Here is a 16696-nt window from a genome sequence, read left to right on the forward strand (position 1 = left end):
GCTCCCTGGAGAGCCTGGACTCCCCTCAGTGGCACACCAGTGGGAAAGCATCTAGAAATTCACCTGTGGATGTTGATTTTTCCATCCAGGTACATTTTTGCAGTTGCCACCATATATCATCCTTTGGGTGAACACTACGGGAGCGTTAGGAACATAAGTACACCTCTACCCCGATATAATGCAGTCCGATATAATGTGGTAAAGCAGCGCTCTGGGGAGCGGGGCTGCTTTACATCATTATATCCGAATTCACATTACCGCAAGCGGTTCCTCTGCGCCCCACCCATCACCTTACTTGCTGCGGCCCCCCCGCCCCAGCTCACCTCTGCCTACGAGCGCACCGCAGTTCCGCTTCTCCTCCCCCCCAGGCTTGCCGCGCCAATCAGGCGGAGCGGAGGTGAGCTGGGGCGGGCTGCAGCAAGTAAGGGGCAGAGGAACCACTCCCCACCCCAGCTCACCTCCGCCTCCTCCCCTGAGCACACTGCCACCGCCGCCCCGCTTCTTCCCCCCCCAAGACTTCCCGCACCAAACAGCTGATTGGCGTGGCAAGGCGGGGGTGGGGAGAAAGGTGTACATCTCTTCAAGGCATTGCACGAAGGGCATGGGTAAGTCAAGAAAGAACTCATGGTAAAAATAAGATACATAAGATGTCCTTTAGGTAGCTGTAAATCCTAAAGTGCTTATTCTGACAAATCAATACCTCTTATTCTAGAATTACTTTAAAGGTTCTTTCTGCCAGTCTCCTTTTAAATTAAAAAAAAGATAAGTGAATGGTCTGAGATCCCTCATCTTTTTATAATCTATAAATAAGGCCCTACTTAATTCACGGTATTGCAGACACCATGGGTGGCCGACAGCGGAAAAAACAATGGACATTATTACTTTTCCATGATTTTCCATGGCTTGTCCACAACTCAGCCACGATTCAAGTAGGGCCTTATGTCTAAACGCATTTAGTGCCAGTGAAAGCTGCTAGACTCACAGCCCAGGAGACTGAAGGCCTTTAAGCACAGAACAAAGAGTGGCAGGGCAAGTTTCCTCCCCACACTGCCCCTCGCTAACGTGTCTCAATCCTGACCTGGAGAAACTAGCTGGAGGGGTAGTTAAGTCTCCATGACCAAACTCATTCCTTGGCCTACTGCTTACAGCTGGGGGCCAGCTGTGCTTTTTCGTTTGACTCTCATCCGCTAGGGACTGGAGAGAGCAACTAGTTTCATACCGCCAGCTGTTAGGAGGCCTGATAGCTTCCTGATCACTTCCAACCCGGGCTAGATCTGAAACAGCCTCACCCGAGCAGGCTGATTTCTCACATGCCTGCATTCCAGGTGATCTACTTACTAGAAGGGAGATCACTGTACTGGAGTAATAAGCCAGGTCTTCAATGATTTCAGTACGGCGGTTGGCTCCAATGCGCAAAGATCGGCTATTAACCTCCTCTGGCAGCACCGTGAGGATCTCCAGCAGAAAGGGCAGTGATGTCACGTCGTTACTGTACCTGAAGCAGACAGAGTGGAAAAGAAGGGCTTGCCAACATGCACAATATCGAACTCCAGGAGCGTCTAAGCACCTTTAACACCACAGTGGGAGAGGAGAGGAATCTCACTGGAAGAGATTCTAGACAGAGTTGTCCGAAAACACATCGTCTGGATTCATGTCAAAAGCAAATGTTAGGCTACGAAATAAATGAGCATTACCAACCCCGGTTTGGGGTTTAGTTCTCCTACCGTAGTCGGAAGTGCCTGTCAAGGAGGATGACAAAAATCTCTTGTTCTACAAATACAAGACGTTAAGTCCTGTCACATGCACACGCTGCCAACAATGGCGTCATGCAATCTCCATTTCACATTGCAGTGGCTTTGTCGAGTGGAAACTTCGCACAGCACCTGCACCATTTCACGACAGCGCCATGTGTACGTGCTGGCCTCATGCAGTGACAAGCATTGCAGGACGTGGATCCTGCTTTGAGCTCCAGTTGCTCAGTGACAGTACTCAGCCCTAGCAAGAAGCAAAAGGAATGTCTCACGACACTAACTAGCTACAGTTGCAACCAGTGAAGATGCAGCATTGACTGGCTTGAGACTCCTGATCAACCCTAAACCAGAAGGATAAGCCAGCTATGTGCGCGAGAAAGGGATCGTAAAGTAATATGGAAATGGAGCTGAGGAAGACTTAGCCCAGAGCCCCAAAAAAGCAGGCACGGCTTCAATCACAGATATGTCTATAAACTGACTTGCCACTCGCCTCACCTAGAACACTTCACGACTATAATTCAATTGGAATCAGGAGCTACTTAAATTATCAGTCACGAAAAGGTTATTTTCTAGCACTTTTCCAACTCTTTTGTATCAGTGCACACAAGTGCAGTTGTGCTTTCAGATCATTACCTTTCTTTTCGCATTCCTGTAGGCTAAGTCTTGTAGGAGTGGAGTGATTTGTAGGTTTAATATTTCTATAAAGCTTAATGATATAAAACAAATACTTACTTTTCCACCAGTGTCTGTACACAGCCCTTCCAAGAAGCCATTTGTAGGGCGAGATCTGCTATGGCTAATGCCAGCTAAAATGTGGGGGAGGGGGAAAAAAAGAACAAGTCTAAGACCAGTGCTAAAAACATGGAGTGTCCAATTTGTGTGGCTAGACATGAGGAAAAACATCCAGTTTCTGTTCAGCCACATTGGGAGAAGATGGGAGAAGTCAAACCCTCTGTGAAGGAAAGCCAGACCCCTCCAATCTCACGGGAATCTCATAGGACTCAGTAGCCACGAGCCACAGTACTATTTCTCTGGTGCGTAAGCAGCAACAGAATACTCGTGACCAATGCACCACTCCACCAGGACAGAAGGGGCTGCGTGACTTTTGCTGGGCACATCATTTAGTCACAGGTAACAGTCTCATTTCCTTCAGGCTGAGGGGTCATAGGGCCTTCAACTCACCTGTCAGACTAAGGCCAGCACTCTCCCACCCTCTTGCAAACTGCAGTATCTGATCCAGATGGCCAACCATCTTCTCCATGGCTGCAAACCTTCTCTCAGGTTGGCTAGTGGAGGCTGCATCATACACACTGTTCCCTAGAAACTTAGCCAGTCTCCTTGGCAGCACTGTGAGGTTATTTGCATTTAATTTGGAACTGAAGCCAGGCACAGTTCCTCGGCTATTAACAATTTTCATTCAGGCCCAACCTTGCCTGCACAGAAGTCAAATGCAAAATTCCCATTGACTTCAACCAGTGCATGATCAGACCCTGCAGGCTGATCGAGGACCAACAGGTAGCAAGGTTGATTTGGACTTCATAGGGATGTACTGACTAGTGCTCTGCAGAGTCACGCAGGAGATCTAAGTTGACGGCATGAAGGAATAATCAGTTCAATATCTAAGATGAACACAGGCCTGGGGAAATGGTAGCACCTCATGTCAGAGACCTTCCAGTCTCTGAGGGTGTTTTGATGGATAATTCAATGCTGTTTTCATAGCTGAGCAGGGAAAAGATCCTTGCATAGCAGCTCTGCCCATCACTCTCCCAAAGCAGCACAGAAAGGGGTAAAATAATGTATTAACATATTGAATCATTGCTGAATTCATCATCGGACAAGAAATAAACTAAGCTGAGCCTATAAATGGAGATACCACTCTGACTGGGTCTAAAGGGCATTGATTTTCCTTTTCTCCGTTTTTCCTGCTCCACGCTAAATGAAGAAGAGCCAGGGAGCATGAATGCTGGATTTCTGAAAGCCAGCAGTGAAAAACTTTAGTATGATTAAACATGACTTGCAGCATCTATTTCTTGCCCTTTCCCCTAAACAAGGCAGCAATTATTGCACAGAATGGATTTGACGGGGCAGTGGTGTAAATGTTACAACGTGTCCACAATGCATATCTAATTAAGGCACTGAATTATTCAGCCTTTATTATGGAAAGGTGGTATGCAACTGCCTTGAGAAATGCTCCTTTTCCTCCCCCACACCAGGAGTTAACACACAGCTTACCTGAGTTACAATGACCGGTGACAGATCTTTCAAGTTCTGGATGTGGGACAGTAAAGAGTCCCGCAGTGAAGCATGTGAGTCTGTGGGGAGTTCATAGAACGACGTCTGAATCTTCATCTTCATGGTCTGTGCTGCGAAGTAGCATGATTCTACATCCTGCCGGATCTGTAGCAACTGGTCTGAGATCTCCCACGCATGAACCTAAAGGCAAATTGGAACATTGCCATCAAGCAGAGAAAGACATGGAATAGAACTCAGATTAGCTAAACATTAATTGGCAGGGTTTTTCGAACAAAATGGACTTTCCACAAGTTTAAGCATCACGTTTGCAAAAGGAAGAGCCAAGAATTCCTGCAATTACAACTCCCTTGTTCTTAGCAAGACTATCACCAGAAGTGTTGAACTGGGGACTCCCTTCTGAACGTGTTGCTGTCAAAAGCGTCAGTCACTTAGCAGAGGCTGGTTACACAGAGATGCCAGGCTCAAGCACAACATGAACCAACTTCACCTCAAGGTAAAAGAGCAAATCATACACCTGACATGGGAATTGCTGACTATTTCCAGTTAGAAGGCTACTTTGGTGATTAAATGGAGAGTCAGCTTTGCCAGTGGACCTTGGTTTACACATGCAATGCTTACTGCACTTCCACTCCTGTTCTAAAACTGAGTTCATTGCCAGATGTGTGACAAATTACAGTTCAGCAGCACAAGACATGCTAGCCATTCACCATCAGCACCATTCACCATACAGCCTGAAGCTGCAGTCACCTGGGACTTTCCAGACCAGCTTCAGGATCCCAGCTGGGCCTTACACCACATTTCCTGGACTTTCACAAATGACTAAGAACCGCACCTGAGCTGTTGATAGCTAAATGAAGCCATTTCATGGGGTCAGGGGAGGGAGAGAGGGAACAGAAATTATATGAAAATATTTTAGTAATAATCATTCTGCAATTAGCTCTTAGATCTGCGAACAAGACTGGAATGCAGCTCACACTCCAATGACAAAAACGGCCAGATTAGCAAATAATGAGGTGGCCAGGGCAGTCTTACAGAGCGATCCTGACATCCCAGTAAGCTGGGCCCTCTGAGACAAACTGTGTTCTAATACAGCTGAGCCAAGTGCAAAGCGACGCATCTCGGAACAAGGAACATAAGCCACAGCTACAGAATGGTTCCCGGGGAGGAACCAACATGAAAAGGGTCTAGGAATCACAGCAGACAAGCAATTCAACATGAGCTCCAGGTGCAATGCTGTGGTGCAAAGGGCCGTGCGATACTTTGATGTATAAGCAGAAAAGCAGTGAGTAGGACTTGTGACGTACAAGAGGTCAGACTAGATGATCTAATGGTCCTGTCAAGCCTTAAAACATACAAAACCTAGGTTAGGTTATCATCATTCCAGAGTGAGTCATGAAAATCAGACCTACAACTTTCTCTATTTAGTTAGCGTGGTATGAGCTCCAAACGTACTCTCTCCTCTAACACAGAGAGATCACTCTTTGCCAGCATGCAGTAACAGTGGAACTGCCCCTTCTCGTTACGTCCCTATAACAAATCCAGTGTGCTGGGAGGGCTGTAAAACGGGCACAAGGTGGAAGTGCAACCCTTTCCCCATTTCCCCCCAAGCCCCAAACTCCATTCTGATGTTGCACACTGCATGAGCCATGCCGCTCACTATGCCCTGGGCAGACTGCTCTCTCCGCCATCCCATCCGAGGAGCCACACACGTCCCAAAAAGCCTTCCAGCTCTGTGCCCGGAGTACTGTGCTGCGTTGGATCAGCGTGCAGCTCTACCTCAGCAGCAGCGGGATGCCTGCTGCTTGGCACGGTTCTGTTTTACCGCACTCTTTACGTTCGCGTACAGGACTACGCTACAGTAACCCCTGCACCTGACAGCAGAACCCTTTTCCCCTCCGAGCACCCCACGCTCAACTCAACTCGCGTTCTCCACATCTCTCTCACACAGCATCTGAAGTCAGAATTGTCTTTAGTCTACAAACCCATCATCGTTCAAACCTGGGAGCCTAAAGTTAGACATCTCACTATGGGTTTGGGAGCCTATGTGAGCTTCAACAAGGGCAAAGTATGGTTTCCCATTGTAACATCTTATAAAGCGTGAGCATTCTGGTCGGCAGGCACAAGTTTTCTGTGCAGCTCTCCTACAGAACAACGCTTGAGAACCCAGTGGGGAATTAGGACATTGTCGTCACAAATACATTTCGACTTCACGAAGTGCAGTTACACTCAGGACCCACCCCCATGGGTGCCTGAAGGAACACAGCCCATATCTACGCTGCAGCTGTGCTGCCATAATGTAGACACTCCCTACACTGACAGAAGGGGCTTTCCCATGGATGTAGGTCATCTGTCTCTCCGAGAGGCGGTAGCTAGGTTGACAGAAGAATTCTTCAATGGACCTAGCCGTGGCTACACCGGGGGTTAGGTCGACCTAACTACGGTGCTCAGGGAGCAAAATCTTTCACAGCCCTGAGTGACATATAGCTAGGTCGACCTAATTTTTAAGTGTAGACCAGGTCTGAGCCTTCATTTCAGGATGCACCTGACACAACGTAACTGCAGACCTCATTCCAAGATGTTTGTTTCAGCTACACGCATTCCCTTCGCAGTAAGGCATGGCAGCTGAAATCTCACGCCAGAAGCACTTTAAAAAAAAATCTGAAAATGGTTTGCACATATTGTGTTTAATACGAACCGCACAGCTTTTTGCATTCCAAATACAGAACAACAATGCATCCAACACTTGTGCCTTTTTCTTCATTGACAACTATCATTTCTGTCTACTAATGGACCATTGTATTTATTCCTTTTGTTCCTAACATACTTTTTAAGAAAACTGATTTTCCTTAACTCTGCTGGCTATACATTTCTCCTTGTGCCCTTCTGTTTCCCTTATCAATTTTCTACAATCACTAGCTTCTGATTTATATTCATGATCACTATCAACTTCCCCTTTCTTCCATTTTTATATGTTTTGTTGTTTGTAGTTGCTTTCGCTTCCCCACTAAACTGGATTGGTTGTTTAGCCAGAGAAACCTTCTCTCTCAGTTGTGGTTTTTTAGGCATCCATTAAAATGTTCTTCTACAGTTCCCAGTTATCATTCACATTTTTCTCTTTAAATTCTTTCCAACAACTGATCTGGCTCAACTGTTTTCTGTTTTGTGAAACTGGCCCTTTTAATGCACCATGTATATATATTGCCAGTTTGTGTCTTGATTACATTTGTAATATGCGACTAGAATAAAATCCAATCACAGAAATGTAGGATTGGAAGGGACCTCCAGAGGCCATCCAATCCAGTCCCTGGCAGGACCGAGTACACCTAGCTTAGACCATTCCTGTATTTCCGAACAAATATTTTTCTAACCTGTTCTTAAAAACCTCAAGTGATGTGGAATCCACAACCTCCCTTGGAAGCCTACTCCAGAGCTTAATATCCTTCTAGCGAGAAACTTTTTCCTAAAATCTCCCTTGCTGCAGATTAAGCCCATTACTTCTTGTCCTGCCATCAGCAAATATGGTGAAAACTGATCCCCGGCCCTTTTGTAGCAGCCTTTGACATATTCGAAAACTTACTTGGTCCCCTCTGAGCCTTCTTTTCTCAAAACTAAACATGCCCCGTTTTTTTAACCTTCCCTCATAGGTCAGGTTTTCTAAACTTTTTGTTGCTCTGCTCTGGACTCTCTCCAATTGGTCCTCACTTTTCTTAAAGTGTGGCACCCAGAACTGGACACAGTACTCTGGTTGCAGGCTCACCAGCACCAAGTAGAGCAGGACAACTGCCTCCCGAGTCCCGCATAGAACACTTCTGTTAATCCATCCCAGAATATTAGTTTTTTGCATAACTGCACCACATGGTTGACTCAAATTCGATTTGTGATCCGCTATAACCCCTCCCCCAATCCTTTTCTGCTGTCCTGTCACCTAGCCCAGTGGCTCTCAACCTTTCCAGACGACTGCACCCCTTTAAGGAGTCTGATATGTCTTGTGAACCACAAGTTTCACTTCGCTTAAGAACTACATGCTTACAAAATCAGCCATAAAAATACAAAAAAGTGTCTCAGGACACTTACTGAAAAATTGCTTACCTTCTCATTTTACCATAGAATTACAAAATAAATCAACTGGAATATAAATAGTGTACTTACACTTCAGTGTATCCTAGATACAGCAGTATAAACAAGTCATTGTCTGTATGAAATTTTAGTTGGTACTGACTTCGCTAGTGCTTTTTATGTAGTCTGTTGTAAAACTAGGCCAGTATCTAGATGAGTTGATGTAGCCCCCTGGAAGACCTCTGCACATCCCTAGTTGAGAACCGCTGGCCCAGTTATTCCTGATTTTGTAGTTGTGCAGTTGATTTTTCCTTCCTACATGTAGCACTTTGGACTTGTCTTGATTGAATTTCCTCTTGTTGACTTCAGACCAATTCTCTAATTTTTCAAGTTCATTTTCAATTCTAATCCTGTCCTCCAAGGAGCTAGAAACCTTCCCTGCTTGGTGTCATCTGCAAATTTTATAAGCATACTCTGCACTCCATTATCCAAGTCTTTAATGAAAAATGATCATTTGTACCTAAACCACCACTAACTTTTGGGTCTGTGATCATTTTTTCTTTACTGTCAAGCTGAAGTCTAATATAGAATTCCCTTGTGTTGGATGCAAAACTTTTTGAATTAGAAAACCATTATGTATAAGGTTTAGAAATCCCTAGAATGTTTTAGTACTGGCACTCAGATTGAAGTCCCCTGGGGAAACACAACTTTTCCTCCAATACATTACAGATAGGAGCTTCAGTTACCGGTCCATCCTGTTCCCTCGTGTGATTCAGTGATCTGCTGCAGATACCAATGAGGGCAGGCCACTATATTTCATAGGTGAGAAAACAAATGGAGTGACTTTCCCAAGCCACAAATCTATGTTCGGGCCGAGATTAGAACTCAACTGGTTGGCACGCACTTCTGTGCTCTTGAGCAAAGCAAGATCTAATTTGGATACAGCAAGGATAGTTCTGGGAGCTTTACAGTAAGGAACGAAGACAAGGCACCAGCTCCCGAGACTATAAACCTAAATATTAAACATGTTGATATATTTCAAAGGCATTTTGGCCCAGAAAGCAATGCACATGCAGCAGCTGCATGCTTTCTGAATATTTACAACAATACACAGACATGAGACTAATGGCAAATCAAAAAGAAATTCAGCTTGTTAAAGGAGCCCCAAGATATTACTTTGGGCACAGTTACGAACAAATAGGGTTCTGTTCAGCTCCTATATCCCCTTTGCTTTAAATACCAGAACAAAGGAAACGTGCATCAAAAATAAAATAAAGATTTAAACCCAGAAGCATCTGGAAATCAGGAGTTAATACTGAAACTTCTTCAAATTCACCCCTTGGTGCCTAAAGGAGACAGCGGGTGGAAGCTTACATGCCCTGATTAGCTGCAATATCTAGACACAAGGTGAGTTAAGGACAGTTTCATCCTTTGCTTTGACTTCTCTGGATTTTGTAGATTTAAGAAAAGTTCTTCATAGTGCAGTTACTCTGCAGGACTTGGATTTCATTCTAAATGCAGGTCCCCCCTCCCTTTCCACGCACAGTGCACTTGCCCAAATGATCTTTGTCTCAAACACCAAACTGGCATTTGCTCTAGAGGCTTTAATGTCCAGTGCCATTGCAGCCATCGCAGCCAGGGCACTGCTCCTGAGACCAAAGTCCATCCCACCTTCGGAAGGCAGACTGCATCCACAGGTGGACATGCTCATGCATCCCACAGCGGCTCATTTTCAAAGGGAACTGAACAGGCCTGAATCAATTACTAGTGATTTTGGAGGAGATTTATGGACCTCTCAGGTGCTGCCTCCCTTAAACCAGATGTCTTTGCTGTCTGAAAGTTCTTCATCTTTCAGTCCCTCTTTTCCAGCTGCTATGTACATCTGTGACAAAAATCTGCTAAAGGCATTCTCTCTCATAAACCCAGCTACCACCAAAGCCTCATTACACGAAAGGCTTTGCCCACTGTTTGAAGCAGCAAAACATGTTCCAAAATGGTTCTAACAGAATCATGCTTGACCAGTGTTTACAGACATAGCTGTAAGCTAGCTGGGCCTCCCAGCCCAATTTGGACAAGGAGAATTGAAATAACTTTAGACTAATCACACCAGACTCCAAGGTAATCAATCTATAGTAAGAGACATACCAGCTGCAGTCTACGGATCACCAATGGTCAGCAGAGCCCTTCTCGGTCACCTGCAGAATTAACTATATTGAGAACTGCGTAGTGGGAGGGACTGGGATGCTGGGAGTGGGTCACGAGAAGGTCTTAGCTCGTGGCCCATAGCACAAAGGCTGCAGAACTTACTGCATGATTGACAGTTTAACTGTACAGACAAGTTCACAGTCTAACACAATTGTTACAATTTTAGTGTTTGGAAAGGTTTCCAACTCAGTCCCAACGGCCCAGACACGGGCTAAAATGAGGCATTTTCATGGCCTGAATTAACTCCAGTATATCTAGAAATTATATAAACCCTTCACAGCAGGCTCCATCCGGGAGATCGATCTCAGCAGGTTTGCTGGGATTCCAGGCAATACAAGTTAAAATATTTTTCATACTAGAAAATTAACACAGAGACTTTTAGAAACACTGTAGCAAGATCAGAAACAAAACTGAAACGTAACTATGCAACAGCAGAAGGGGTGAGGGAAGACCTTAAACGGACACCATCAACTGGGGGGGTGGGGGTGGGGGGGGAGAGCAGAGAATCACAATTTTCTATCTACAATAGCCGCAACAAACATTTCAGAACGCTGCAACCAGCAAAAGCGTCCACCTTCTTTGTTTACTTTGTGAATTGCACTAAACCAACTGTACAGTCAGCGCTAGGGAGAAAGTGATTTAACTAAAGAGACCCTCTGCCACAGGGCCTGCTCTCCCACCCTTTGCAAGCAGTTCTCACACACTCGTACGGCTACTCCCACTCTGTCACAGGCCCGTATAAAGAAAAGAGCAGGAAATCCTTGTATAAAAACTGTAATGGATTTTTTTTTTTAAAGTAACTCGGGACACAGAAGATGCTGTATCAGGAACTGGAATTTTTAAAATTTAGTCAGTCTGAAAAAATGTGAGTTGATGATGTCCCCGGCACATGGCGGCCGAAGTAGTTCCATGGGAGATAGTGGAAATCACCAAAATGCAGTGGCTGTTTGGGTTCCAACTTTAACCATTCAATCTCTGAGGCCACAGGAACTGGGAGCTTTCTATAGGTTACAGTCAGTTTGGGGACAGAGAGTGGCATATCACTGCAATGGAGTCATTATTAAGTGGAAGCAGGACTGTCCTAAGTGGTCCTAGCTCCTGTCTTCAGATGGTGGATGCTCTCTGGTGTGGGTTTCAGGAAGGATGAAGACGCATCCCGAGGAGGGACCATGTAGCAAGTTACAGATGCACTCTGCTTTGAAACTGTGATGATAAAGACTCAGCATTCCTCCTCACCTACATGTTCGCTCTGCTCCTGACCAGACTCCCAAGGACGCGTCCAGCTGTAGGAACGAACGGGCCTGTCCATAGGGTTAGATGAGAAGCCCCAGGTTCTCCCACTTTCATGATCATGGTAACCCAGGTATCCTAACCAAATAATGTGGGAAGTCACATTCTGACTCCAGAAGTTCCCACTGAGTTTCAAAAAGGTAACAACATTCTCTGGCCCAAACTATTCTACAGCATTGTTGTTTAACATCTGCAGTATCCCACATCAGAGGCAGTCTTCATCACCAGAGAGAGAGATTTTTCTTGTTCTATTCAGGTCGGAAAAACTAAGCCCAGCACGGTGTCTGAACTGTTTAGAACACCCCTTGGAATTACTTTAAATGAAAGGAAGTTTATTAAAAAAATAAGATGGCTTCGTAATGTAAGACTCTAAAATAGCCTTGTCAAAACAGAGATGTTAAGGGTTAAGATAAAGTTCTTTAGTCTTACATGCAAAGCTCAAATAATTAGTTAAATTTGCACCTATCAAGGTTAAGACTGGCTACAGGTCTGGTTTCTTCAATAAATCTTTTAAGAGTTATACATAATCTTGCTTGTGTAGAAGATTTTTGTTTGGCCCCTGCAAGTACCTTTGTCCTACTGGGGTCAGTATTTTACAACAGACATAGTAAGGGTTGAGAACTAAGGGAGGACGTACAGTGCAGAAAGGGAGCCTTAAAGCTTCAGACTCCTCATCCGTAGGTTCTAAAGATCCACACCCAATAGACTTTGTCTCAAAGAACCAGCTTCCACAGATGGATAAAACAATAAACCATTTGAAGCGTGACATCTAGCAACAACGTGAAATATGAGATTTCCGTGGCTGTAACAAGAGACACGGGTAAATAAGGGGACTGGAGAACTGAGAGACCATACTCACACAAAGATGTAATACTGCTTGCAAAGAGGCAATACCCTCTCTCAATTTTAATGAGCTGCCAGATTAAAATTCATAAGTTTAAAAAAAGACTACCTTAGCAAACTTAACACCTTCGAACAACAGAAGTGAAATCTAATTTACTTTTCAACTGGTTACCAGTAGTCTGCCGTGTAAATCAGCTCTGACAATGAAAATAGATCTATTTCAACTCAGTTTCACTTTCTAGTTTGTAAATACATTAGGGGAACAGGTTTCAGTGGTAGCCCATGTTAGTCTGTATCAGCAAAAAAAACCTGAGGAGTCCTTGTGGCACCTTTGAGACTAACCAATTTATTTGAGCATAAGCTTTCGTGGGCTAAAACCCACTTCATCGGATGCATGCAGTGGAAAATACCGTAGGAAGATATATATACATAGAGAACATGAAAAAATGGCTGTTGCCATACCAACTGTAACAAGACTAATCAATGAAGGTGAGCTATTATCAGCAGGAGAAAAAAAAATTTTTGTAGTGATAATCAGGATGGCCCATTTCAAACAGTTGACAGGAAGGCGTGAGTAACAGCAAGTGAAAAAATTAGCAGGGGGAAATAGTTTTACTTTGTGTAATGACCCATCCACTCCCAGTCTCTATTCAAGCCTAATTTAATGGTGTCCAGTTTGCAAAATTCATTCCAATTCTGCAGTTTCTCGTTGGAGTCTGTTTTTGAAGTTTTTTGGTTGGAGAATTGTGACTTTTAGGTCTGAAATTGGGGGAACAATATCAGATTGCAAACAGGACAGAAGGTTCGTAACCCCTTCTGCCACATACCACATTGAGGCCTAACTAAGCAAGGTGGCAAAACAAGTGTCATCCTCTCTCTCTAACTGGTCAGAAAAATAGCACCGTCTAATCACGCACAGACCTGGCTATGGCGATTCACATTTATGATCTCCAGGCAGTATTATTCCAACCAATATCTAGGAACGAAGCCACATCCACCCACAGAAGTGCCAACTTGTTGGCAATAATTTGTCTGCTTAGACACACAGGTTGCCATAACACCACCACCCTGGTGCGTCACGCTCTGCACTGGCTCCCTGCTGCATACACGTCCACTTCAAGGCCTGATATTCAAAGCCATCTAGGAGATCGGTCCTAACTGCCAGAGATGGCCTCTGCCTCCATATTCATGGCCTCCCACGAGAGCTTCATTCCACCTGAACAAAGGAGTCTATTAGAAGGGCGGCACACGAGTTGACTCTCCACAGGAATTGGCCCTCGACTACCACAGTCACTTCCATGAAAGAGAAAGCAGATCTCTCTGCTTTCAAAACTCGCTTCAACTCAGCTTTCCCTCCGTGTGTTATAAAAACACAATATACCCACTCTTGCCCCCACATAGCCTATAAACTGATCAGATTATTTCTCCAACAGGCTGGGGAGGGAGAGGTAATGCTATGTCTATTTTCAAACACTTGGGAAGCACTTACACATTGTATGATATGATGTAAGTGCCTAAACAGATTCAATCTTCCAACAAGGCCTCGCTCCCTGGACTGGTACAATCCACAGTTTTAGGGGGAAGAGCTGGCGGTATATATAAGAGCTATGTGATTTAGCATTAATTCTGAGAGGAGTCACATCTAAAAAGGCTGCCTTAGATAAGAGGTTGAGAACAATGATAAGAGGAAAAATTCTTGTGGCTACTCAAAGCCACCTACACACAGGACGCAATGTCTGAAGATATCAGTGAACCGTATTTTCCGCTTCTGTACAAAAAACAACACACAAACAAACAGAGATAGGACCCTTTAAGAACCCTAACACACCTGTAACTGCATTAGCACAAAGACAAGCGTGAAACAGATATCAGCATTGTGCAACGAACATGTGTGAATTTCATTTCTAAAATGCCACAAATAACCCCCACACATCTATTTCTACATTCACATCTTCGAGGAACTCACTGATTGGTTGGGTAAGGAAAGGAAGTGCAGCCTTATTTTCTACTGGACAAAGCCTCCCAGGCACAGGAAGAGAGAGACTGGCACATTGAATGATTGAAAACACAAAAGCCTCCCTCTCAAATTAAAAATTCAGTGGGGTACTCACCAGGTTAAAAGCTCTGTATTTACTTCCACTAGCAGCATATTAAAATAGAAGCATTTTCAATATTTACTTCCCACACTTTATACGGTTTACATTCTCCATTTCTCTCTGTTTAGACATTGAAAAGAAACTAGCCAGTTTCACTTTTGTGGACAGTCTGTTTCTAGTATATTTCATAGGTGTCTTAGTGTTTGGGTTGCAAAAACCTACGGGGAATGTTTTTCCCCCTTTCAAAAAGCTTTCTACTGGAATTTTGAAAAACAGTCATGGAATCATTTCCAATGGCATCAGTTTTGTAAAATGCTTGTTTTTACAAAGCCTAAATCCACACTAAATTTCATACATCACTATCTTTTTAGCTGATTGGGAGGAAAACGTGGAGGAGGGAGAGGGGAAGTCTACACTGGAGTTAGCCTCGAAAGAATAAAGTAAATAAAACTATACTGCTATAACCCAGGTTTAATTTCACCTTTTTTTAAAAAAAGGTGTTAGTTAACCGGCATTAATACCAATCCATACGGTCTTCTGAACATCGGATGCCTGGGAACGCAGGTCTCTGTTGCAAGTATATATTGCACACTATTTTTATGAACTTGTTCACACAGATTGGAAGCTAGCCAAGTAGCAGTAAAACAGAGACTCCTCCACGGTGGAGGTCCTATTCTGAAATACACATTTATCAAATGAGCAATGATCGCGTACACATAACATCTGCATTATATAGATAAAAATAAACTCAAAACCTCCAGGAGATAGCATCTTTTATTTAACTCAAAACACAGGGTGCAGATTTTTTTGGCCCAGTGGCTTCTGCATTTTGTGGTTTAAAGACCTTGGAATACTCCCTACAGGTGAGTAAACCAAGGCCATGCAAAGAAAGTCTTGAGGGTTGTGGAAAGCAAACTTCTTATAAGACACTCCCTTAGCTAATTTCCTACCCACAAGCATTACATTTCTGGAATAAGTGATAGTTTAAAAGAAAAACAGAGTGACTTCTGAAGGAAGGAGCAGATGGACAAATCTGAACAGCTCAAATAAATAACCAGAGAAGCACAATGCTGACTTAGATACCTTCAAGGGGAGGAACAACTAGACACAGAACCAGACAAATCAGGGATGGCATAGTATTTACCAGAGGTGGTTACCACCCCGGGGAAAACTAGTTAGTTCCAGTTTAAAGCATTTTCTATTTTAAAAACTGTTTCATTAATGCACACAACATTACACTTAATTTTAATTACATACTAAAATCATAGATTAATCTAAAAAGTTTAATCAGTTTTACAGCTATATCAGAAAATGAATGATTGGTTATTTCATTCACCAAAGGTAACTGAAGCAGGTATTTATGAAGTCACTGGGAGGTGCACTATCTCCAATTCAACAGGTTAATCATTAATATTTGGAGGATTTTCTTACCATGCTGTATTAGGAAGAGAATATCACCAGACAGACATTTAAATTGTTTTATTTAACTAAAAAACAACAACATTAAGTATTCTGGATTCTTTTCTTCAACAGCAAACATATAATATTTTAACAAAACAAGAATATGTCCCTCGCTTCTCACCTTTATCTCCAGACTTCTTCCCCTTGTCCAGATCTATTCCACCCCCAACAATCTTCTATTCACTGAACCTTTTAAAACTTTGCACTTTGAGAGTGAGGTAAGGGATTGACTCTGTGTACACAAATTTGCAGAGGGACAATAGAGTTGAGGTCTGTTATTTCTTACCTCTCTGGAGACATAAATCCAGTTTGAGAACTGCAAAACTAAGCATCTCTGATGGTACCTTCTAGACTGAGCACTGAGTCCCATTGGGTAGATAGAAAGATTAACCTAAATAATCTATAGAGAAGCCTCTGGATCTCATTTACAAAACTTTTCTTAAATATTACATGAATATATTGTTTCATACAATAGAATTAGAATTTATAATCCCTAGTCCATGATGAGATATCTTTGAGCTATAATGTATCTTAATTAAAAGTATGTTTAGATACTCAAAAAGCATTTTATCAAAAAAATCCGATTTAAATAAAATAATCCAATTTAATTTTTTTTTAAAAAAAATAACTGATTTTTATCCACCTGTTATAGGAAAATGACAAATAGTGCAGCGTTGTAGGCTTGACAGCATTAAGCAATCAGAAACACCCAGAGCTGCAGATAGCATTCTGAAGCAGAAG

At 43.4% G+C, this 16696-nt stretch overlaps 1 protein-coding gene across 1 annotated transcript in view; it reads right to left on the bottom strand.

The window, feature by feature from the left end:
- Window positions 1–16696, bottom strand: part of TNPO3 (transportin 3) — an 81204-nt gene that overhangs the window by 43920 nt on the left and 20588 nt on the right. The window contains exons 2-4 of the mRNA XM_037889445.2: window positions 3984–4184; window positions 2484–2557; window positions 1339–1495 (exon numbers count right to left, since the gene is read on the bottom strand). Of these exons, the coding sequence (XP_037745373.1) occupies window positions 1339–1495; window positions 2484–2557; window positions 3984–4184 (432 nt within the window). The remainder of the gene's footprint in view (window positions 1–1338; window positions 1496–2483; window positions 2558–3983; window positions 4185–16696) is intronic.

The sequence above is a fragment of the Chelonia mydas genome, chromosome 1, assembly GCF_015237465.2.
Source record: "Chelonia mydas isolate rCheMyd1 chromosome 1, rCheMyd1.pri.v2, whole genome shotgun sequence".
NCBI classification, from domain to species: Eukaryota; Metazoa; Chordata; order Testudines; family Cheloniidae; genus Chelonia; species Chelonia mydas.